Genomic DNA, 23,172 nt, shown 5'->3' with positions numbered 1-23,172 from the left:
GTGACTTCCAAACGCACCTCCAAAGGGTTTTGATTTATTTCAGAAATAAAATACTGTTTCCTCCCCACCCCCCCCATTAAAACAATCATGGGGCCAAATTCCTTCCTAAGCAGGAATGCAGAGGTGACTTCAGAGTTTCCTTGGTCGAGCTGGTTGCAGAGTTTCCAATGGAACATGTTTTCTATGGGAAAATGCCATTTTGTTCACCTTGAAACTTTCCACAGGAAACGCTGATTTGGATGAAAATTTTTTAGGAAAAAACATCCAGAACAGAATGGTTTTGATTTTGTTTGCTTTTCATTTTTTTTATATTCCATTATACATTATAAAATAGCGAAAAGTCAAAATCGAAATGAAATGTTCTAAATGACCCAAAACTAAATATTTTTGAAAATGGCATTTCATGGGAAGTTTTGAAATCTTTGGTTTTGTTCTGAATTGGAACTGAAACCAATTTCAAAACTGTAAAATTTCCAGAGACACTGGAAATTCCAGTTCCTTCCCATCTCGGTTCCTAGGATGCTTCGCTTGGGAGTTGGGGTTCAGCATCCGCAAATCCTCAGAGACCCATGTGGAAGGGTGCATTGGAAGCAAGGACCATACACAGAAATCCTCTACAGGCTGGTTATGGGACCCTCCTCTAGCCCCTGCGCTGTGCATCTGCATGGGACTGGCACTGCTAGGCTGCAGCTGACTGGTGCTTTCCACAGCACTGGGAGTCACCAGACGTTAACAGCACCTCAGACTCCATGGAGCTAGAGCCCTGCTTGCAAGGGGAGAAGGGAGTACATTATGGAGCTGGAATCCCCTCTCCCCCTGCCCTGTTGAGGTGCAGGCTCCCCTCCCTTCTGAGTGCTAATGCAGAAGGGTGCAAGGGCCTGGGTAGATTACGTGGAATGGCCACAGCCAACTCCTCCCAGATATTTCGGGACTGAAGGTTGTGCCATGCATCCCCCAAAAGGTATTTTCTCCAGCTTTGTAGCTAGGGTCTGGATTTGACCTGTTAGCTCAACCTGCTGAGCCAGTAATGTCCCTGGGCAGGTGATATACAAACAGATGGGCCAGGGTTTTTTAGATTTGTTAGGATTTCTATGATTCCCAAAGACAAACCTTAGAAGTTAGTAATGGGAAAGACCTGTCAGGCCTCCCAGCCCATCTCCAAGGAGGCCCATGTGGGACTGTTCCCTCCAGCACAGCACAGTTGCTAGAGTATTTGTCCAGCCAGGTGTTTTAAACTCCAAGCAATAGGGTTTCCACAGCCCAGAGCTGCCAACAATCCCCCTAGCTGCAGGGACTCCCATCGTACGCCCGGGCATGCCCCAGTGCTGGAAGTCAGTGTAGTGCTGCTCATGCTGTGCTTATAGCACGGGAGGAATTCTCCCCCAGCTATCGGCTAGCTGTTCACAGCCCCGTATGCTGCTGCAGTTGCGCATAGGTATTGGTGTGAGTGGAGAATTTTACCCTCTGAATCTCTGGATCTCGCTCACCGTTTGGAATTTTTTCCTGCTGTTCAGCATATATTTTCTGTGATTGGTTTCATCCCATGAGTAGCTCTGAGCAACCACTGAAGTGAAGCATTTATGCTGACTGAGCCTTTTTTACTCGAGTCCTTGGGTCTTGCAGCCTATCCATCAATAGGCGTCTGCCAGGTTGGGCTTTTAATTTCTCCCTCCCTCCTGCTGCCTCAGGTTGCTTCCTAGTCTGGAATCCTGCTGTTTTGAATTTGATCTCTGGTGTGACTCCACTGCAGTCAATGGCAATGCACCAGGTGTGGGGATGGATGGTCCAGTTTGTTAGTGGCGTCTGCCATGCTTTCGCAGTTGGGACCTGTAATGGGGCACAGCAGGATGCATGACCTTGTCGCATGTCTATGTAATGTCACCATGGAGCACTGGGCAAGGTGCCAGAAAATCAGGGTGGATCACTTGGTTTCACTGCTGCTCTCCAGCGAGAGAACTGCAGTCAAATGGCTGCAGCTGCCCTTCAAGAGGCGCTGCCTGTTTTACATGACACGTAAAGAATAAACAAGGAAGAAACCAGCTAGAAATTCAGTGTTTGCTTCCTTGTGTTTGAGGCTGTTTGAGATTGAATTTAGTGCCAGACAGACAGCTCTGGAGACGGAAGGCCACAGAGCAGGGGCATCATCAGGACCAATACCTTGCCAAAATGCTGCCGCCCTGACCCAGATGGGAGATTTAGTTTCTATGCATCTGATGTCCTGAGTTGCTGAGCACCTGCTGCTGCCATAGGCGTGGGTTAGAGCCATGAGTACTCAGAACCTCTGAGACTCAGTGCCCTGCTGACTCTTTGCCTCTCTGCTGAGGCTGTCAACACATTATTGCCATAGCAACTTCCATGATGCACCACTTTGGTTCATCCCAAAGGAGACGGTGGTGCATCATGGGAGATGTAGTCCTGCCAAAGAGGCCAGCCCATAAAGGAGAACGGGGACATGAGGTGGATGCAGATTAAAGTCCACGTGATTCCAAACAAAACGGTTTGATTTGTTTCCCCAAACAGAAATGTTTCACTTTGGATCAACCCAACCCCACATAAAACCTTCTGTTTAGATTTTCCTGAGGGAAAACCAAAAAATTTTGGCAAAATTTACATTTTGCTAAGGAAGATCTTGATTTTTGTGGAAATTGCATTTTCTACTAGAAAAGGACATTTCAATGGAAAAGTCCCAACTAGCTGTGCCAGTGATACTGCTCCACTGAGGAAATGGACGGAGATTCCATCCCCACCCCACCTCATTTCACATTGGCCACTAACAAGCCAATAGTCTGCTATGACATTTGATCATTCCAGGGACAGATTTCAAAAGAGCTCCATTCTCAAGGTGACACTCATTGCCAGATTTTTAGAAGGGCTCAATCCGAGAGGCCCTCCATCTGCAAGGAGGTTCTGTCCCTTGGGGATTAGCTTTGATGATGATGAGCACATTGAGTGCATGTTGGGTGCTGAGTAGTTCTGAAAATGTGGCCTCGCTTGTGGGCGCGGATGCTGCAAACTCTGTCCTTGATGACATGGGCTGGGGGGTGACACCCCTCTTTGGGGAGGCTAACCCGTTGACCCTGCCCCTTCTGCTCATGGCCCCATGTGTCCAGAGGAACCCCGAACCCCTTCTTCCCACTGGAGGAGTCCTGGCCCTCCCACCCCATCTGCCCTGAGCCACCGGCTGACTGGCCTCAGCTACACCGGCCGGTCCCAGTGCTGGGCTGAGCCGCTGGCCCCAGTGCCGGGCTGCTGGCCCAACCCCTGGTCCAGCCCGAGCCACCCAGGGCTGTCCCAGTCCCTGGCCTTTGATGGGCCTGAGCTCCAGGCCGCTGGCTGGAGCTGAGCCTCTGCCAGCTTCAGGGAAGATGGGAAGGGAATGGGACCTCAGAGTGGAGCGTGGGCAGGGCCACGGCCTGGGTTAGGAAGGCTTACCCTGCTCTGGCCTTTGATACCTGCTGCCCATGCTCGTTGACTGGGCAGGATACACCCAGCAGCTCGTAGAGGCGAAGGGCTTCTGATCCCATTCTCACATGAGCTGTCTAGCGGCAGGGTCTTTAGCCATCTGTACTCTACAGGCGTTACACCCGCACAGTTATACCATCAGGGGTCTCCAACCTTTTAACACTCAAGATCACTTTTTGAATTTAAGGACAACCCAGGGTCTACCCTGCCCCTTCCCCAAGGCCACGCCCCTTCCCCAAAGCCCTGCCCCGCTCACTCCATTCCCTCCCCCACCCTGTTATTCTCTCTCCCTCACCCTCACTCACTTTCACCGGGCTGGGGTAGGAGGTTGGGGTTCGGGAGCGGGTGCGGGTGCGGGCTCTGGGCTGGGGCTGAGAGGTTCGCAATGTGGGAGGGGACTCTGGGCTGAGTCTGGGGCAGGGTGCTGGGGTGCAGGAGAGGGTGAGGGGTGCAAGTTCTGGGAGGGAGTTTGGGTGCAGGAAGGGGCTCTGGGCTGGGGCAGAGTGTTGGGGTGCAGGAGGGGCTACAGGGTGCTGGCTCTGGGAGGGGGCTCAGGGCTGGGGCTTGGTGTGCAGGAGGGGGTATTGGGTGCTGGCTCCGGGAGGGGGCTCAGGGCTGGGGGTTGAGGTGCGGCCTCCTGCCGGGCAACACTTACCTGCAGCGGCTCCCGGTTGGCAGTGAAGTGTGGCTGCTGCTAAGGCAGGCTCCCTGCCTACCCTGGCCCCACACCACTCTTGGAAGGGTCCAATGTGTCCCTGCAGCCCCTGGGGCGGGGAGCACGTCACTCCTTGCGCTGTCCCCTCTGTAAGCACTGCCCCTGCAGCTCCCATTGGCCACAGCTCCCCATTCCTGGCCAATGGGAGCTGCAGGGGCAGTGCTTGCAGGCAGGAGCAGCCCACAAAGGGAGACCCCTGTCCCCCCTCTCCCGGAACTGCGTGGCTGCACTGGCAGCTTCCAGGAGTGGCATGAGGCTGGGTAGGCAGGGAGCCTGCCTTAGCGGCAGCCATGCTTCACTACCGACCGGGAGCCACCAGAGATTGGGATCGACTGCGAGTTCCTCTGGGATCGCCCTGTCGATCGTGATCGACTGGTTGGTGACCACTGGTGTAGACACTTCCTACAGCGGTGGAAGGGATGTTTCTGTTGTTGTAGGTAATCTGCCTCCCTTAGTGACAGTAGCGAGGTCACTGGAAGCATTCTTCCATCGATGTACAATCTACATTTTAAGTGTAGATCAGGCCTGTGACAGACTTGCAATATCTTGGACAAACTTTATGGAATTAAGTTAAACCTTATTGAATTAAGTTTAATACCTTTGGGGCCCATTCTATTAAAAATGCAACCATGTATGTTATTGTGGAATTGTGTGTAACTTCTCTAGGAGGAGAGGACTGCTAATAGCATTCCTCCAGTCATCAGCCCCCTGGAGAGGTTCGCATCTGCTCGTTCAAACTGGATTCTCCAGAGACCAACCGACAAAGAAAGGATTTTTGGATAAATACCCTGCTTTTAAACTGGCTCTGGGCCTTCTTCTTTATCCAGCAAATAGACAGGATCCTTGCTCTACGGATGGACCCAATCCTTAGGGGAGGGTTAGAAGGACTTAGGGGCCCCAGAACATTGGGTGCTTGTTCTGAGCTGAAGTTGTGCTGATGTTGAAACCACAAGGAAGCCCTTTGGGTCCAGTGCCGGATTGCTCCTCCCAGAGCCCATGTTAGGGTGGGGTGATTTTTGGCAAGCTTGGTAGTAGGCATGTAGGTTCTTTCATTGTATCTAACTTGTTTTCTCTGTTGTGCTTTTACCTTAAGAATAAAGCAGGCTTACATAGGAAGAGCTGTGGGGTGTTTATAACTGTGGGCATTCAGGCTGGTAATTGCCTCTGAGGAGAAAGTAAGGCTGTCTCTGCTGGGGAGAACACAGTGAAGGCAGGGCACGGTGCAGCCTGGAAATATGTTGGTCAGAAGGGAGTGAGACGCGGGTCTCTACCCAAGAGAGGGCATGGCCCAGGAGCCTGAAGCGGAGGTGCTTGCTGGATCATAGGGGGGAATATGGGTGTGGTTGCCCTGCCCTGTGACAAGGCCTTTTTTCTGGTAAGATAACAACCTGCTTTGTAAGCCCTTTCCATTGTGTTGTCCTCACTGGCCTCTGCTGACATGTGTTGCTGTTAAGGACATTAGGCCAGACTTGCTACAGGGCGGAAGACAGCGAAAGCCCGCTGAGGTGATTGGCCTTGCAGTGGCTTCCGTAGGGGTGAACTTGACAGAATGGGGTTTGTGACTGAGGCCCCAGCAGGAATAATTCTTCAAAGAGGAGGTGAATTGGTGTGCTAACAAATCCCTCTGTTGTGTGGGAATCGATGGGATGGGGAGTTTGGGCTAGGTTGTTCAGGGACATTATTGTGGGGCTGTCATTCCCCTAAGAGACATTGGCTGTGCATTACTCCTCTGCTAACAACCCAGCTTCCAGTTCAGCTCCCAGAGCTCAGGGAAGGAGGCCCCTCTCTTCCCCTCGCCCTGAGAATCACTGAGGCAAACCCCGGCCAGCTCTTGATTTAGCAGCATCTGTTTTAGAGAAGGAACTTCTGCTTCCTGGTTCTAAAATAACTGTCCTCTGTTCCCTCCGACTCAGCCCTCCACGTTCTTCCTGCCAGTGTTCTCAGCATCAGCTGGGGTTTTAAGCTGCTGCGTGCAGGATATTATGACACATCACAGCCAGGGGAGTCCTCCAGCACCTATCCCCCCTCCCCCCACCATATCCTACCATTGCATCCTGGGAAGTTTCAAGGAGGAGGTCAGGCTTGGCTGGGGGTTGTTCTTTCATCCCCGGTGCAGATGGAGAGTGAGGGTTCGAGGAGTGTGTGGGGAGACTGGAGGAGGTTCAGTCCCCCTGAGTACTTAGAACTAAATCAAACAAAGCAGGGAAATGTCTCTCTCAGTTGAATCACTGTCTTTGTGAGATGAACCTGACCCTCGGAGTAAGGGGAGTGGCATTAATGGCCGCACAAATGCAGTCTGCAATAGCCCTCATCCTTAATAATGAGGTATTGTCCATGAAGACTATATGTCCCAGCATGCAGTGCTTCATCTTGATCTGCACAGTATTGCACAGTGAGACCTGCAGGCTCCACTGTGGTATCAAAGGGCACTTGCGATGCAGTCTGCTCCATTGTTTGTGTTGCGGTAGCACCTAGAAGCCCCAGTTCAGAGTTGGAGCCCTGCTATGACAGGCACTCTGTGCTTTGCAGATTAGGGTCAGCCATTATGGTCTAGGCAAGCTGTCATTGCGGCCCTCGACCGGACTGGGAAAAATTTAGGCATTCCTAGTGCAAGAAAAAATGAAACCCGGGTACAGTTCTGCAAGCTGGGGATTCTGAGATCAGACTCACTTCATCCTGAAAGCTCTAAGTCTTGCTCACACTCTGATTGTCAGTTTGAAACAGAACTTTAAGCTGCTGTATGCAGCACTGGAAGAGCATTCTATATCCTGACATGTAAAGGGCACTCATGGCTCAGTCCTGGAGCCTGGACAGTGTTCCCTAGTGGTGAAGATATCTCTTTGGGACACGGTAATCTTTGCATCACTACTTAGATTACTAGATTTCAGGCCAGGTGGGACAGTCTGTTCTCGACTGACCTCTTGCAGAGCATGGGCCAGAGAACCTGCTGATGTCATAATGCAAATGTCATCATGTCAGATTGCAGTGACTTTGTCCGGGAAGACAAAATGTTGCAAGAGATGTCCTGTGTCATGTTAGTGTGTCGCTCTTCAGTGAGGTACCTGCAGCAGGAGTTCTCAAGAGGGAGAGAATGTGAAAAGAGTGGTGTATGGCTCTTTAAAGTGCTCCCTCGAGTGCTGACATTCTCATCAATTAAGATCTCCTGTCAAACATCAGCATGAGCTGCAACCAGGCCAGCAAAATGCCATCGCCCTGCTGCTCCTGTTAAAGCCATACACTGTGCACCACTTCTTGTACGCCAGTAATTTACGCAGTAGTAATTAATCCTCACTAAATATGTATTTAATTATTTACTGCTATCTGACATAATTACTGTCCTGGTTAATTGAAGGCAAGAATTGCATAGGGTTGTTATTGCATCTGATTAAATACCAATCAAATATCAGTGGGTGACAATAGCCATTCTGTACACTTCTGCAACCCCTTTAATCTGCTGAGTACTTTGCGAACACTGATTAATGAAACCTCACAAACACTGCTGTGCAGTAGGTAAATACTGTTAGATTACACTCAGTGGATCTCAAACTGTGGGTCGGGATCCCTAAGTGGGTCATGACCCCATTTTAATGGGGTTGTCAGGACTGGCTTAGGCTTTCTGGGGCCCAGGGCTGAAGCCAAAGCCTGGAGCCAAGCTGAAGCCCAAAGCCCACTGCATGGGGCTGAAGCCCCTGGGCTCAGGCTTCAGTCCCCCTTCCTGGGGTCGTCTTCTATTTTTTGTTGTTAGAAGGAGGTCGCGAGGCAATGAAGTTTGAGAACCCCTGGACTACGTTGTTTTTGGAGGGAAGTGCGGTCTAGTGGCCTGGGGACAAGTGTGGGTGCTGGGAACTCCTGATTTCCATCCCTGGTTCAGGATTTTACTCCTCTCTGTGGGCCGATTACATTTCACCACGCCATGCTTCCATTTTCTGATCTGGAAATGGAGATGATAATCCCAGCACTTTGAAGCTGGGATCGTGGGCCAGTATTTGCTTAATGTTTCCTTATGGCACCCTCTACACACTCCTACCCTGGTCTGTTGCATCCAGCGCTTGTTGCACGTCTTATACGTAGGCTCTCTGGGGCAGGGACTATTTCTTTGTGTTATTTTGTGTGTTTGTACATCAGCTAGTGCAGTGGAGCCGTAGGCATGACTGGGATACCAACATAAATAATATGCTCCCCATTTTAAAGGACTGAATGCCCACCCAACATCCAGGATTCATCAGCACTGAGTAGGAGTGAGTGGCTTGCTCTGGAAGAGGGTGATGTCTCTGGTAGAGAGCAAGCTCCCTGTCTTGGGAGAGGGCATATAGGCATGTCTACACTGCAATTAAACACCTGTGGCTGTCCCCTGAATCAGGCTCATGGGGCATGGGTTAATTGCGGTGGAGATGTTTGAGCCTGGGCTGCAGCCCAAGCTCTGAGACCCATGTCCTTCTCGGGATCCCATTGAGTGTTGTTGGAACTAAATGCAGGCTATTTGCATTTACCTCTTCCAGAACAACCCATGAGCATGGGAGTCACATGCTGCACACTCAGCTGTTCCAGTCAGTGAAAGGGCTAGTGGGTGGAATAATGTCCATAGATATCCAGGAAGGGAGCATGAGAAAATTCCCGTTAGTTGCGTTTCCTTTAGTTGGGCTGAGCCGTGTGGTATGGCCCGTCTCAACTAATAGGAACTTGAATGGCCATACTGAACAGACCGGTCCATCTAGTCGGTTTCTTGTCTTTGACAATGGCCAATGTAGATGCTTCAGAGAAACCTTCATAATTTACCTACTAGTGCATTACTGCGCTGTAGATGAAAATGCCTTTCTGACCCTACTAGATGATCAGCTGTACCGTGAAGCATCAAGATCAAAAGCCCCGATAATTGTCCCCGGGAAATTGTAATCGCAGCTGCTGTTCCTGTTTATATAAGATGATAAAAAGAGTCTGTAGACCTTTAATCAGATGATTGCCTCAGCAATATCCTGCAGCAGTAAGTTCCACAGATCAATTACATGTCTAATTGAAGATCTGATTCTACTCAGAAACAAATAATGCTGAACTAAACCGCCCGGTCCTCCAGCTGCTGGGACAAGACAGATCATGCTCCACATCAGTGAATTCCTTTTCTGAACTAAATGTACCTCAGCAAATTAATTTCAAAGGCCGTTGGAGCCTCCTAATTGACAATGGAGCCAGGAGTTCTTATCTATAAAGGGCCCTTGGAGAAGCTTGAAGCTTTTGATGATAAGTGTTACCTCAGAAAAAATGAGAGGTTTGGGGTGCAGGAGGGTGCTCCGGGCTGGGATCAAGGGGTTTGGAGAGTGGGAGGGAGATCAGGGCTGGGGCAGGAGGTTGGGGTGTGGGGAGAGGCTCAGGGATGCAGGCTCCGAGCAGTGCTTACCTCAAGTGGCTCCTGGAAGCTATGGCATGTCCCTCTCCAGCTCCTACGCTGAGGCGCGGCCAGGCGTTTCTGCACGCTGACCCATCCACAGGCATCCCTCTCCAGCTTCCATTGGAGCGCCGGAGGGGGTCACTGGAGTACATAGGAGCTGGCGCAGGGCCATGCCGCAGCTTCCAGGAGCTGCGTGGTGCAGCCCGCAACCCAGTACGCTGACTGGAGCACCAGAGCGGCCCTGACCCTGCGCCCTGGCTGAAGCGGGGCCGAGCTGCGTGGTGTGGCCCACCGCCCTGACTGGAGCGCTGGAGCTGGGCTGAGCTGCGTGGTATGGCCCACGACCCTGCTCCCCAGCTGAAGCTCGAGGGCCGGCTTAAAACGGCTCACAGGCCATAGTTTGCCCACCCCTGTGCTAGCTCCTGAAGAGAGAGAGTGCCTTTGCTTCTAATCAGGCCCTTGCTAGGAAGGGGTAGTGTTGGCCTTTCTTGCCAGGTCCCTCCACTCAGCCTGGCCATGGAGAATGAGGAGGGGCAACATGGCTGGGTGCCAGGCAAACAGCAGCAGCATTCAAAGGGCAGCCAGGAGAAGCTGCCTGAGCTCTGCCCAGGCTCCCACAGTATCAGGTATTTTAAGAACATTGTACTGGAGGAGGGTTTCGTTTCATCCAAACAGTTTGAGGATCCTCGGGGCTGCGTCTCTGCTGAGAGCACAGACAGTGGCCTTGTGGAGCTCTGCACCTGGGGCTCAACACCCTCATCACAGCTCACAGCTGCTGCTGGGAGTCGGCTTCTTCTCCAGCAGGACGGCATCGCTCAGCATCCCTTGTCTGCTCAGCACGGGTCAGGTTTCCAAAGCTCTTAGCCCTCACGCAGGAGCCTAAGGGCAGGACCACACTGCGAACTTGCATCGGTGCAGCTGTGCTACTGTAACGCTTCTGTTGAAGATGCTCTAAGCCCATGGGAGATGATAATTCCGTCTCTGCGAGAGGCTGTAGCTATGTCATCGGGAGACGGGGAGTATAACTTTTTAGTTATACCAAAGTGGGTGTGTAGCAGAGACCTGGCCTTAGTGACATGGCCAGAATTACCCCAGGCAGGCTCTCAAGGTGTACTGGTGCTGGATGCTGAGATCTTTCGAACATCTGGCCACGTCATTCAGATGCCTGTGTGGGCACTGAGCCAGTCAGTTCCTGACTCCAACTGACTCAATGTGGTGTTCAGCATTGGAAGGCTCTTCAGTGGGGAGCCCGCCTCGCCTGCCCATGTGACTCTCAGGCCTGCCCTGCCCCCAGCCTCCCCTCCCCAGCCCCTCACGAGATTGGCATAAAAACCAGGAGATTTACAACAGTGAAGTTTTGGGTTCTCTTCACTTGGCCTCTAGTATTGGAAGGTTTGGGGATCACGTTCCCAGGAGAACATGCAACTTGACTTTTCTTTGTAAATGGAAGCTGAGATTCATCAGGAAGAACCTGGTTCAGCAGCTGGGCCTGACTTTGTCCTTACCCATAACTACTTCACATTTGGGGACAATGTATACCTTCAGATCAGCGGCACTGCTATGGGTACCCGCATGGCCCCACAGTATGCCAACATTTTTATGGCTGATTTAGAACAACGCTTCCTCAGCTCTCGTCCCCTAAAGCCCCTACTCTACTTGCGCTATATTGATGACATCTTCATCATCTGGACCCATGGAAAAGAAGCCCTTGAGGAATTCCACCATGATTTCAACAATTTCCATCCCACCACCAACCTCAGCCTGGTCCAGTCCACACAAGAGATCCACTTCCTGGACACTACAGTGCTAATAAACAATGGTCACATAAACACCACCCTATACCGGAAACCTACTGACCGCTATTCCTACCTGCATGCCTCCAGCTTTCACCCTGACCACACCACACGATCCATCGTCTACAGCCAAGCTCTGCGATACAACCGCATTTGCTCCAACCCCTCAGACAGAGACAAACACCTACAAGATCTCTGTCAAGCTTTCTTACAACTACAATACCCACCTGCAGAAGTAAAGAAACAGATTGATAGAGCCAGAAGAGTTCCCAGAAGTTACCTACTACAGGACAGGCCTAACAAAGAAAATAACAGAATGCCACTAGCCGTCACCTTCAGCCCCCAACTAAAACCCCTCCAACGCATTATTAAGGATCTACAACCTATCCTAAAGGATGACCCAACACTCTCACAAATCTTGGGAGACAGGCCAGTCCTTGCCTACAGACAGCCCCGCAACCTGAAGCAAATACTCACCAACAACCACATACCACACAACAGAACCACTAACCCAGGAACTTATCCTTGCAACAAAGCCCGTTGCCAACTGTGCCCACATATCTATTCAGGGGACACCATCACAGGGCCTAATAACATCAGCCACACTATCAGAGGCTCGTTCACCTGCACATCCACCAATGTGATATATGCCATCATGTGCCAGCAATGCCCCTCTGCCATGTACATTGGTCAAACTGGACAGTCTCTACGTAAAAGAATAAATGGACACAAATCAGATGTCAAGAATTATAACATTCATAAACCAGTCGGAGAACACTTCAATCTCTCTGGTCACGCGATCACAGACATGAAGGTCGCTATCTTAAAACAAAAAAACTTCAAATCCAGACTCCAGCGAGAAACTGCTGAATTGGAATTCATTTGCAAATTGGATACTATTAATTTAGGCTTAAATAGAGACTTGGAGTGGCTAAGTCATTATGCAAGGTAGCCTGTTTCCTCTTGTTTTTTCCTACCCCCCCCCCCCCCCAGATGTTCTGGTTTAACTTGGATTTTAACTTGAAGAGTGGTCAGTTTGGATGAGCTATTACCAGCAGGAGAGTGAGTTTGTGTGTGTATGGGGGTGGGGGGGATGTGAGAACCTGGATTTATGCAGGAAATAGCCCAGCTTAATTGTCATGCACATTGTGTAAAGAGTTATCACTTTGGATGGGCTATCACCAGCAGGAGAGTGAATTTGTGTGGGGGGGTGGAGGGTGAGAAAACCTGGATTTGTGCTGGAAATCACTTTAGATAAGCTATTACCAGCAGGACAGTGGGGTGGGAATAGGTATTGTTTCATATTCTCTGTGTATATATAAAGCCTGCTGCAGTTTCCACGATATGCATCTGAAGAAGTGAGCTGTAGCTCACGAAAGCTTATGCTCTAATAAATTGGTTAGTCTCTAAGGTGCCACAAGTCCTCCTTTTCTTTTTACTATGTAGTGTGAGATTCGCAGTGACCTCACCAGAGCTGTCAATGGGAAATTGAACTATCTGAATGTTTCCCTCACTCATCACTGCACCCCACAGAGCAGGTGATTGCACCAGTGAAAAGGGAGGCAGATGCTGCTGTTAAGATGAGACAAGATTGCTGCTTCTTTCTACCCCATGTACCCCTTCCTTCTGGTACTGGAGGCCAGATTTAATTCTCTGCTAGCGCTTCTGTCTGAGTGAATCATATTCCGCTGCAAGGAGCGAGGGGGGCAGGGCAGGGCCATTATTTTAATAGGCCATCAGACTGGAGCAGATAACTGGAAGGCTGATAAGTCCAGAGAGAGTGGGCTATTGATTAGTCCACTATTGCTCGAACCTTTCAAGGTGCAAATGAAGGAACAAGCAATGCCAGCCAGTCTAGATGCTTCAGCAAAGGGGAGATGTTAGCATTGCTCTGATTAGTGCAGCTGCTTCACTAGAAAGAAGGAACCTGTTTATATCAGGAGGCAAAAAACAGAAGTACAACGTTAATAACTGCCTGGCACACCAGGAAATAAGAGCAAAGAAAGCAAGAGTCTTTGGAAAGTTCTCATCGTGAGGGCTCTTTGTTTAAAGGGGCAGTATGCCCAGTCACTTGCAGTGGTTAGTTTTGTTGTATGTCACCTTGCAGCCTCTTAGAAGCTCAAAAGTGACGTTTCCCATCCCTCCACTTCTGCTCTTACCTGTTTTCAGAGATCATTTCCCCCTTCTATTCCTTAAAAGCAAGATGCAGGGATAAAATGGCTAATGACCCCTGGCTAATAAAGGCTCATAACAGAAAGAAATGCAAAGTGTGTGTGTTTCCTCTTCCTTCCTCCCCCTCAAAAAAATCTCAGATACTTCCCGGTTAAATGAAAACATCCCAGAGGCAGTGTTTCCCACTCTTTAAATGTTTGATGCTTTTTCCTAAAGCCCCTGGTCCTGGAATCCTGTGTGGGATTTTTTTCAATTGAAAGTTTCTGGCCCTCCTGGTTACAGAAAAAAGCTTAAAAACATGATCCAAGTGCTCCTTAAAGTCTCAAAAAGCAAATAAAAAGAACACAATGTATATTATTTTACAAATCTCATGATTTTATTGCAATCTCTTGATTTTGGGGCCTAACTCATTGTTTTGGAGCCTTTGCTGAGCCTGTTGGCAATACATGCAGCTGCATGGCTCTCCTCGTACCTGTGTTCTCACACAATGCTGTATCCTGAGATGTCTTTAACCTGAAGGATTGCACAGAGCAGAAAACAATAATAATAATAAAACCATATTGAAACTTATTTATGTGGTGAATACCCTCATGCATAACCTGATTAATTGGAGCATTCAGCATCTAAACCAGGGCTTCACTGAGAGGCTTTGCAGCTTCCCTGTTGGAGAACATGATACAAATTGTATGCTTATTTTATATTCCTGTTGTCATATGCATGGTCCATATGGGCAGCACAGCTCTGGGGATATTTTTGAGTGTTATCTTATGCTCCCTCTACTGGCAACTCTGTTCAGTAGTGGAATAAGAGCATTTGCAGAGTCCCCTTGAAACAGGAGCTATTTGGGTATCAATTCCTTTTTAGCGAACCAGCAGTGTGAATTTTCTGCAGTGTTTCGAATCCTGGGGAGGTTTGCCCCGCTTTCCCCACCTGGCAGCACATTTCAGTACTACCCCTTCACAAGGGGTCCTCTTAAGACAGATTTAAACTCCAAGTTTCCTTGTTTATGTTTTGGAAAGGGTAGCAGGGCTGGTGCCTGCCCGAGAAAGAACAAAGGTAAGGTGTTATAGCAAACTTGGGGACAGCTGAGAGGCAAAGCACAACTGCAATGTTATCTGGAAAATCCTGATCCTCACTCCACCTCTTTGCAAACCTCGTGTGTTGTGCTAAGTCCACAGCCCCAACCTGGGCATCTACTGTGCCTAGAGCTGATGAAGGGGTTCTGGTTTTCTTGAGGCATTGCCGTGAAATCTAGGCACCAGAAGGTGAATCATAGGCAGCTCTTTGCATTCAACATTATGGTCCTATGTTTGTCATGTGGAACACTTTAATTTAAGAGCATCCAGCATTTGCCATGCAGAGGGCCAACTTCCTGGGAGCCTGTGGGCTGCATTTTATCTGGATAAAAGTTTACATAAATATTTCACTAAAAAGAAAAATTTACCTAACCCTAATGAATGCTGGGATTTGACTATTTCTTGACAGGCAGGTAGCGATCGCTTGTTTGCTTCATTCTGCAATAATGAAAACCGGCAGTTGATGGGTTTTGTCCTCACCCAAAGTCATGGGGGGAGGGGAGGAACTGCAAATGGTTTTATGGAATAGGAAGATTAAGTGACCTCCAAACCAGAGCACCACAGGCTGTGACCCTATGCAAATGACATGTGCCTGTCCTCATTTAGCACTCGCTCCATCTATGATGGAGGCCTCCCTCACAACCCCTCCTGTGATCCTCCTCCCACCTGTCTGGGGGCTTCTTTGCTGTCTGTTATACCCCCTGTGTGGACTGGGACAAGGAGGTGCAGCTGAACTTTGGTGTTCCTTGTGGGCTTTGCAGGTGGGCAATATTAAGAAATGCAGAGTTAGAGCAGCTAGTCCGTCTTTGCTGTGGGCCATCAGCACTGGTGTCAGATGGGATCCTGGATGCTGTCAGGAATGGTGCTCTGCCTCGGGGGCTGGGTGCCATTGGTGTGTCTGGGGCTGGGACCCTGGAACAGCAGGACACAGTGCTGTTCCAAAGACTAAGGCCCATGACGCCATGTCAGTCATTTGGTGCTGGTGCTACATCCATTGGGTTTAGCTGAAGAATCTGTGTTGTGCAGTATCAGCCTGGTGTAGTTACAGGTGTGTACTGTGCCATGTTGATCCTGTGTACTTATGAAATCTGCATGAAACTAATTTGATTGTATCCAGGAAAAAAAGGCAGTATTGGTATTTTTGGTTTTGTTTTGGTGGTGGTGAGGAGTTGGAGGAGGGGAGGGTCAATTTTCCCCGACTTGTTGAATTTGTGTGTCATTCTGAGCTATTCACCTGACCATAATATGAAGATGTTTGATACTCTGGATGTTTGGCTCTCACTGCAATGTGTGAGTGGAAATGGAAAGCATTCTAAAAAGCTACACGAGGTGCGAAGAGAGGGTAAAGGTCCGAGCTCTGCCTGTTAGCAAGCTATCCAATTGTCCGGAGTCGTCGGTGACTGGGGAGTGGAAACAAGCCCGTGAACATACTGAAGGAGTAAAAATCAGTCATTCTTCAATCTAGATCAATAGAAACACTGTCAAGAGTCGTTAAGCAGCGAGATAGAAAGGGGTTCATGTGCATGATACAGAAAATTGGCTCCTTCAGCTTCTTGGAGATCAATGGTAACACAGAATGAAATTGCCTATTGAGGCATTGGAGAAGAACGCTGATGATCCTGTAAGTCAGTGCTACTCAAAGTGGTGGTCTGCGGACTGGTGCCGGTCCGCGAGCCATCGGCTGCTGGTCTGCGCACACATTGGAAAAAAAAATTGCTGGTCCCCCACATCAGATAGCTTGAGAAGCACTGTTGTAAGTGACACATTTTCATTGCCGTTGTCCCATCGAAATGTAGCCACAATGATAAACTGGTTTCAGAGTAACAGCCATGTTAGTCTGTATTCGCAAAAAGAAAAGGAGTACTTGTGGCACCTTAGCGACTAACCAATTTATTTGAGCATAAGCTTTCATGAGCTACAGTTCACTTCATCGGATGCAATTTAGCTAAATCAGTTCAATCTCCCTTTAGTGAAACTGTGTAAGTCTGTACGCAGGCCAGCCCACAGGCTTTGATACCCAAACCAGGGCCCAGATCACTTGAGAAGGGCAGTAACTGTGCCATGCAGCCAGAGGAAGGGGTCTCCAGAGCATACCCAGAGCGTTATTGCCTAGTCATTGCTCCATGGTGGCAGGCAGCAATCTTTGCTTGGCCACCATGCTCCACCCACTTCTAAATCCATCTGCACAGAAGGGAGAATGGCAGCAGCCCAGCAGAAGCAGGGTCCAGTGCCGTGGATAGCTTATACAAGGGAATCAACGTCTCCTTGTGTTCCTCTTGCTCCCCGACATGGCATGGTGCACCACTGAGCCCTTGTTGAGTGGTGATTGTACCACTAAAAAGATCAAGACAAAAACCTGAGACTAAAGTTGTGACCTTCTTTTGCATTAATTCCCCCTTCAGTGTCACACAAAATGAGCAATGTAATGAAGTGTTTGAAGCACTTTGCTCTAAATAAACTCCTCCAGACCAGACAGATTTAAACTTCCAGACTCAGATGCTGCAAATGAAGAAAAAAAGGGGAAAAACTGAAGGAAGCACTAAGAGGATCAGCATGTTCATGCAAGATGACTGATCAGACATGAGAAATGACCCGATGATAGTATCCATTCAGGGGAAAATGCATTGCTGCTAAACGCTGATTGTACAGCTGCAAATAAACCTGCTCTACATTGTGTCTAGGTTACTGAAGAGAGCACCCCAAAATGCAGAGTATAGTATGAGAGGATCTCTGCCATTTTGCTCAGAGAAAATAAAATGAAAGAGATGAGAGACCTTCACAGAAGCAATCAACTCCAGCATTTGCTTTCTGTGCAGTGAGCACACTGTTGAAACCTTCTTGAAGAAAGAAGTAGCACCTTACATAGCACATGGGGGAAGTTCAAAATGTTTTCCACCCTGCCATCAGCCTCCTGGTTGATTGACTGATACCATAGGATTGATAGCCTGGCTTCCCAAAGACACTCAGTGGATTGAGTCTCTGCATTTTCATCCAAGTGCCATAAGGATGCTGCTGTTTGCGCTGAGCAGGAGGCCTTTGTTTGAAACACAACAGACATTTCGCACAACAAGGGACTGTACAGAAATTCTAAACTTTTACAAAAGCAATTTCAGGAGTTTGCAGGGGGCTTGGCTGATCACAGGCTGCTAGTACAGCTGCAGTCTCAGTGGAAATCTGATTTGATGTAGTTAACAACAAAGAACTGGAACTATGCAACAGCAAATAAAATAAATGATTCACCAAAGGAATGGAACTTTTCCATTACTGAGCCAACATGATTGATCTCAAATACAGAAGTCATGGGCTGAGCTCCATACAAGAAGAGGCAGGTGTGATGTAATTCTGAGTTCCTTCCTTCTCTTCTAGGTTGGTACAATAAAAGCTATTACTCTCCCCCTCCCTCTCTGATAGCCTGGGACCAGCACAGCTCCAACAGCACTACAAACAACAATGGAAGATTTTGGTATCTAGGGCAGATACAAAGTGGGTAGGTCTGACTAGTTAATAGATTGGAGGCTTGATTCTTGTGTTTTACTGTCAGACCAGCCCCCTCTGCATTGTGGACATTGGTTGCCTTTTTGTCTCTGAGGAGTAAATGGGCTTATGAAGTGACTTGCAGCAAGTAGGTGCCTTCATTTCACAAAGCCTTTGTGCTTTCAGAGGGAAAAAGGTGGTTTTCTTTGGGCTGCAGAAAATGGCAGCAAGCCTAGTATTCTCCCATAGTGGGTCTCTAGCTCTGGTATTATCTGGCCCCCCTTACCAGTGCCTCTCCATCTCCATTGTGTGAGGCAGAGCAGGGCCACTCTCCCCACTGCACAGCTGGAACTAGGCCCAGAGAGACCTGTGCACGGTCACAGGTCACACATGGAGGCTGTGGCAGAGCAGGGAATTTAATCCAAGTCTCCTGGGTCCCAGGCTAGTGCCCTAAGCACTGGGCCATCCTGCCTCTCTAAGGGGCTCTGTGGGGTCTGTTCTGTATGTAGGGTTGCCAACTTTCTAATAGCACAAAACCGAACACCTCTTCCCCCCACACCATCCCACCCCTTCGCCAAGGCCCTGCCCCCGCTCGCTCCACCCCCCTCCCTCTGTCTCTTGCTCTCTCCCACTCTCACCAGGCTGGGGCAGGAGCTTGGGGTGGAGGAGGGGGAATGAGGACTCTGGCTGGGGATGTGGGCTTGGGTGTGGGGCGAGGATGAGGGGTTAGTGGTGTGGGAGGGGCTCAGGGCTGGGGCAGGGGATTGGGGTGCAGGGTGTGAGGTCCGGGAGGGAGTTTGGGTGTGGGAGGGGACTCCAGGCCAGAGCAGGGGGTAGGCGTGTAGGAGGGGGCTCAGGATCAGGGCATGGGGCTGGGGTGGGAGGGGTGCAGGGTCCCGGCAGCACTTACGAGGCTCCCAGGAAGCAACTGCCAGGTCTCTGCAGCCCCTAGGCACATGGGCGGCCAGGAGGGCTGCACAGTGCTGCCCTAGTGCCCGCAGGCTCCACCCCCGCAGCTCCCATTGGTTGTGGTTCCCAGCCAATGGGAGCTGCAGAGCCGGCACTCGGGGTGGGGGCAGTGTGCTCCCATGGCTGCCCATGTGCCTTGGAGTTGCAAGGACCTGTCAGCTGCTTCCAGGAGCCGTGCGACGCTAGGGCAGGCAGGCAGCCATGGGCCCCCACTGCGCCGCCAACTGGACTTTTAACGGTTCAGTTGGCAGTGCTGACCGGAGCCCCCAAGATCCCTTTTCAACCGGGCATTCCGGTCGAAAACTGGACTCCTGGCAACCCTATCTGTATCACAGTCTGCACTGCTCCACACTAGTCTCGTGTCATTATGGGGCTTGGATTCTACCCATTCCAATCCAGATGTGTGTTGGACTCCGTTAGCCTTGTGTAAGTACAGAGGTCCTGATTCAGGAAAGCCCTTAAGCACATGCTTGAGTCCATTCATTTCCAGGAAAGCATTTAAGTGTGGGCTTAGCATGGGCTTTCCTGACTCAGGACCAGACCCAGGACCATACCAGCAAAGCGGGCTAACAGAGTATGTAGCATGTTGGCCCAGTTTGCCTCTGGGCTTTGCATGCTGCCAGGCCAAGCATGGAGCAGAAAAAAGAGGGTCCTGATTGTCTCTTTTTTGACACCCGTGTCATCCCATTGTCTTCCCGGCTTTATTCCTGCTTTACCCTGGAGGGAGGAAGATGGGAACTGGGCTCAATGGGTTTAGTCATGCAAATCTAACAGACAGACTGAAAGCTCAGGGAGTGTGTGAAAGAAATGAGTCCCTCCCTGGGGAAATGGAAAACCTTAACATTGGTCTTATTCTCAGGGGAGGGTGATCTTTAACGCTGAGATTGGAACAATTTACTGAGGGTCATGGGGGATTCGCTCTGGCTGACAAGTTTTCAATCCTGACTGGAAATTGGTCTAAAAGCTCTGCTCCAGGAATCATTGTGGGGCAGTTCTCTGGCCTGTGTGGTACAGGGGGGGTCCAACTGGATGATCACAATGGGCCCTTCTGGCCTTGGAATCTGTAAATCAGTGATTGACAAGTGGGTCTGCAAAGTGGGTCTCAGCCACAGAGTGCCTGGGGTGTCTCTGCTTTTGTCTGCATGGTTGTTTATCCTGGCATGAATGGCACAGTTAACTAACTGAATCCTTAATGTCCCAATGCATTTAAAAACACACATAATTCAAGCATCCTCTGTATGTGGGACCACCTGCCCTCCCACCCAGCCTCTCCCTGCTGTATCCAAAGTGCATTTTCTGTTACTGAAAGTGGTTTGCATCAAAGATGGAGGGTTGAAAAATCTTCCTGTGTGGTCCTCCACTTTGCCAGACCCATACTCCCTGCACTGGCCTCCTCCATGCCAAAACCAAGGGGCCACACACATACATTCTCTGTCTCAGGAAGGTGCCCCCCTCCTGAGCCCATGCACTTGGCTCAGGTTGGGTTTGAAAGTGTCTGAAATGTGCTGTCTCTTTAAGATCCCAGGTCATTAAATGGGCCAGATCCTCAGCTGGTGGAAATGGGTGTAAACCCAGTGACCTTGATTGTGCTACACTGAGTTACGCCATGCTCCGTATGTGGGCATGAACTGACAGATCACTGCCCTCTTTAGTATGTTACCCCTTCTCCCTGCTATACCCTGTGCTTTCATGGCTGCATCTCATGGGTTTGCTGGCTCGTGCCAGGCTCTGCCTTGGAACAGTCTGTACATGGCCCAGGCCCTGGCATGCAAGGGGTTAAGGCCTTGGGTTCCTTTGGCCAGCTGTGGGTTGGGGTGCGAAGGCTCATTGGGTTCCTGTGACTCTTTGCAGAAGAGCGTGAAGGAGGGGCTGTTACTGAAGCAGACGAGCTCCTTCCAGAGGTGGAAGAGGCGATACTTTAAGCTGCGGGGCCGGACACTGTATTATGCCAAGGACTCCAAGGTAGGATAAACCCAGCAGCCCCTGGGCATTGGGGAAGCTTTGGGAGGAGGCTCCCTTAAGCCCCAGGGCATCGCCAGTGTGATGGCTGCCATGGCTCATGCCCCGGGGATTCAGCAGAAGACTTGAGGAGCTCTAAGCATGAGCTGCTACAGCTTGAGCTAAAGCTGTCTAGCCAGTGCGGCAGCAGATTTGCCCCCAACGGATGGGGATGGGGCACAGAGGGGCCTGTCACGCATTCGGTCTCTCATCCGCCCACAGGCTGCTGGGGCTTGGCCTTCCCCTTTGCCCTCCCTTTGTCCACACGGCATTGGATCTGGGTCTACCCCATTTATCTGGGATGAGCAGCAGCCTAATCTGGGGGATCTCTTCTCCCCCACCCTTGGGAGCTAGTGCTACCCTGACTACCCAATCAGGGCAACCCTGTCTGAGCTAATAAACCACTGACCTCAGGTATTTCCCTCCCCCGGCATGCGCGCGCACACAGGTATACGCACCTGAGTGAGCCAGCTCCTGAAACGGACAGCTGGCTTGTTAATTGGTTCACTCTGTCTTCAGACCCCAGCACTCTGAGTTATTACTACACATTGCCAGAATGCAGTCCCCATTGGCAGAGCCCCGCAAGGCAGCCAGCCCCTGCCAGGAATGCTGGGTCCCATCTCAGGAACAGGCAATCACTCACCAACCCATTGGAGAGGAGCGTGCAGCGCACCAAGCAAGCAGTGATTTCCTGACCTCTCTAGTGCCCAGGAGGGGTCTCCCCTGGACAGAGAAGATGGCTCCGAAAGACAGAGGATTCAGAGAGGGGAAGGAGCATTCCCTGTAGTGTGTCCTCCAGGACTTTGCTCAGTCTTGCTTGTAAGGAGGGGGAGTTTCACAAGCCCTAACTTTGATCCCAGTTGAGTCAATGAGAGCAGAGTTAGGCTGATGGGAAGGCCCAGTTCCTCATGGATTTCCATAGGACTTAGGCACTTCAATACCTTTGAGGATCTGGGTATTTGAGAAGCCCACCCTAAATATCTTCAGCAAGAGGCCTCCCAGCATGTCCTCTGCGAGTCTGGATGGTGACTGACTTGGCCCTTTCTCTCTGCTAGGGAATGTTATTGACGCCCAGATTGGCCTGTTGTAAATCATAGTGCTGGGAGGGACCTCGAGAGAGCATCAGGTGCTGAGGCAGCACCCTGTAATCTAGACCAGCCCTGACAGGTGTTTGTCCAACCTGGTCTTAAAAACCTCCAATGACGGGGACCACAACTTCCCTTGGATGCCTGTTCCAGATCTTAAATGTCTTTGGAGTTAGAAATCTTTTCCTAATATCTAATCTAAATCTCCCTTGCTGGAGATTAAATTGATTACTTCTTGTCCTACCTTCAGTGAATGTGAAGAATAATGGATCACCATCCTCTTTAGAACAGCCCTGAATGTATCTGAACACTGGGATCAGTCCCCACTTCAGTCTTCTGTTCTCAAGACTGAACATGCCCAGGCTTTCCTCAGAGGGCAGGTTTTGAAAACTTATCATTTTTTGTTGCTCCCCTCCCCGATTTGTCCACATCTTTCTTAAAGTGTGGCACTCAGAACTGGATGCAGTTCTCCAGCGCCGAGTAGAGTGAATCATAGAATATCAGGGTTGGAAGGGACCTGAGGAGGTCATCTAGTCCAACCCCCTGCTCAAAGCAGGACCAATCCCCAATTTTTGCCCCAGATCCCTAAATGGCCCCCTCAAGGATTGAACTCACAACCCTGGGTTTAGCAGGCCAGTGCTCAAACCACTGAGCTATCCCTCCCCCACACAGGAGTGGGACAGTTCCCTCCCGTGTCCTTCAGACAACAATAATGCACCCCAGAATGATATTAGCCTTTTTCTGCAACTGCACCACATTGTTGACTCATATTCAATTTGTGATCCATTCTAATCCCCAGATTCTTTTCACCAGTATTGCCACCTAGATAGTGTTCCCCATTTGTAGTTGTGCATTTTATTTTTATTCTTTCATATGTGTAGTACTTTGCACTTGTCTTTATTCAGTTTCATCCTGATGATTTCAGACCAATTCTCCCATTTGCCAAGGTAGTTCTGAATTCTAATCCTGTTCTCCAAGGTGCTTGCAACCCCTCCCATCTTGGTGTCATCTGCAAATCTTATAAGCATACCCTCTGCTCTGTTAT

General features: G+C 49.9%; 1 protein-coding gene across 4 annotated transcripts in view; it reads left to right on the top strand.

Annotated features, from left to right (window-relative positions):
* Window positions 1–23,172, top strand: part of DGKK (diacylglycerol kinase kappa) — a 158,581-nt gene that overhangs the window by 70,286 nt on the left and 65,123 nt on the right. For all 4 annotated transcript variants that reach the window (XM_073360585.1, XM_073360586.1, XM_073360584.1 and 1 more), the window contains exon 3: window positions 20,896–21,006. In XM_073360585.1, coding sequence (XP_073216686.1) covers window positions 20,896–21,006 — 111 coding nt within the window. The remainder of the gene's footprint in view (window positions 1–20,895; window positions 21,007–23,172) is intronic.

The sequence above is a fragment of the Lepidochelys kempii genome, chromosome 9 (assembly GCF_965140265.1).
Source record: "Lepidochelys kempii isolate rLepKem1 chromosome 9, rLepKem1.hap2, whole genome shotgun sequence".
Taxonomy (NCBI): Eukaryota; Metazoa; Chordata; order Testudines; family Cheloniidae; genus Lepidochelys; species Lepidochelys kempii.
This window is presented reverse-complemented; position numbering and strand designations above follow the sequence as displayed.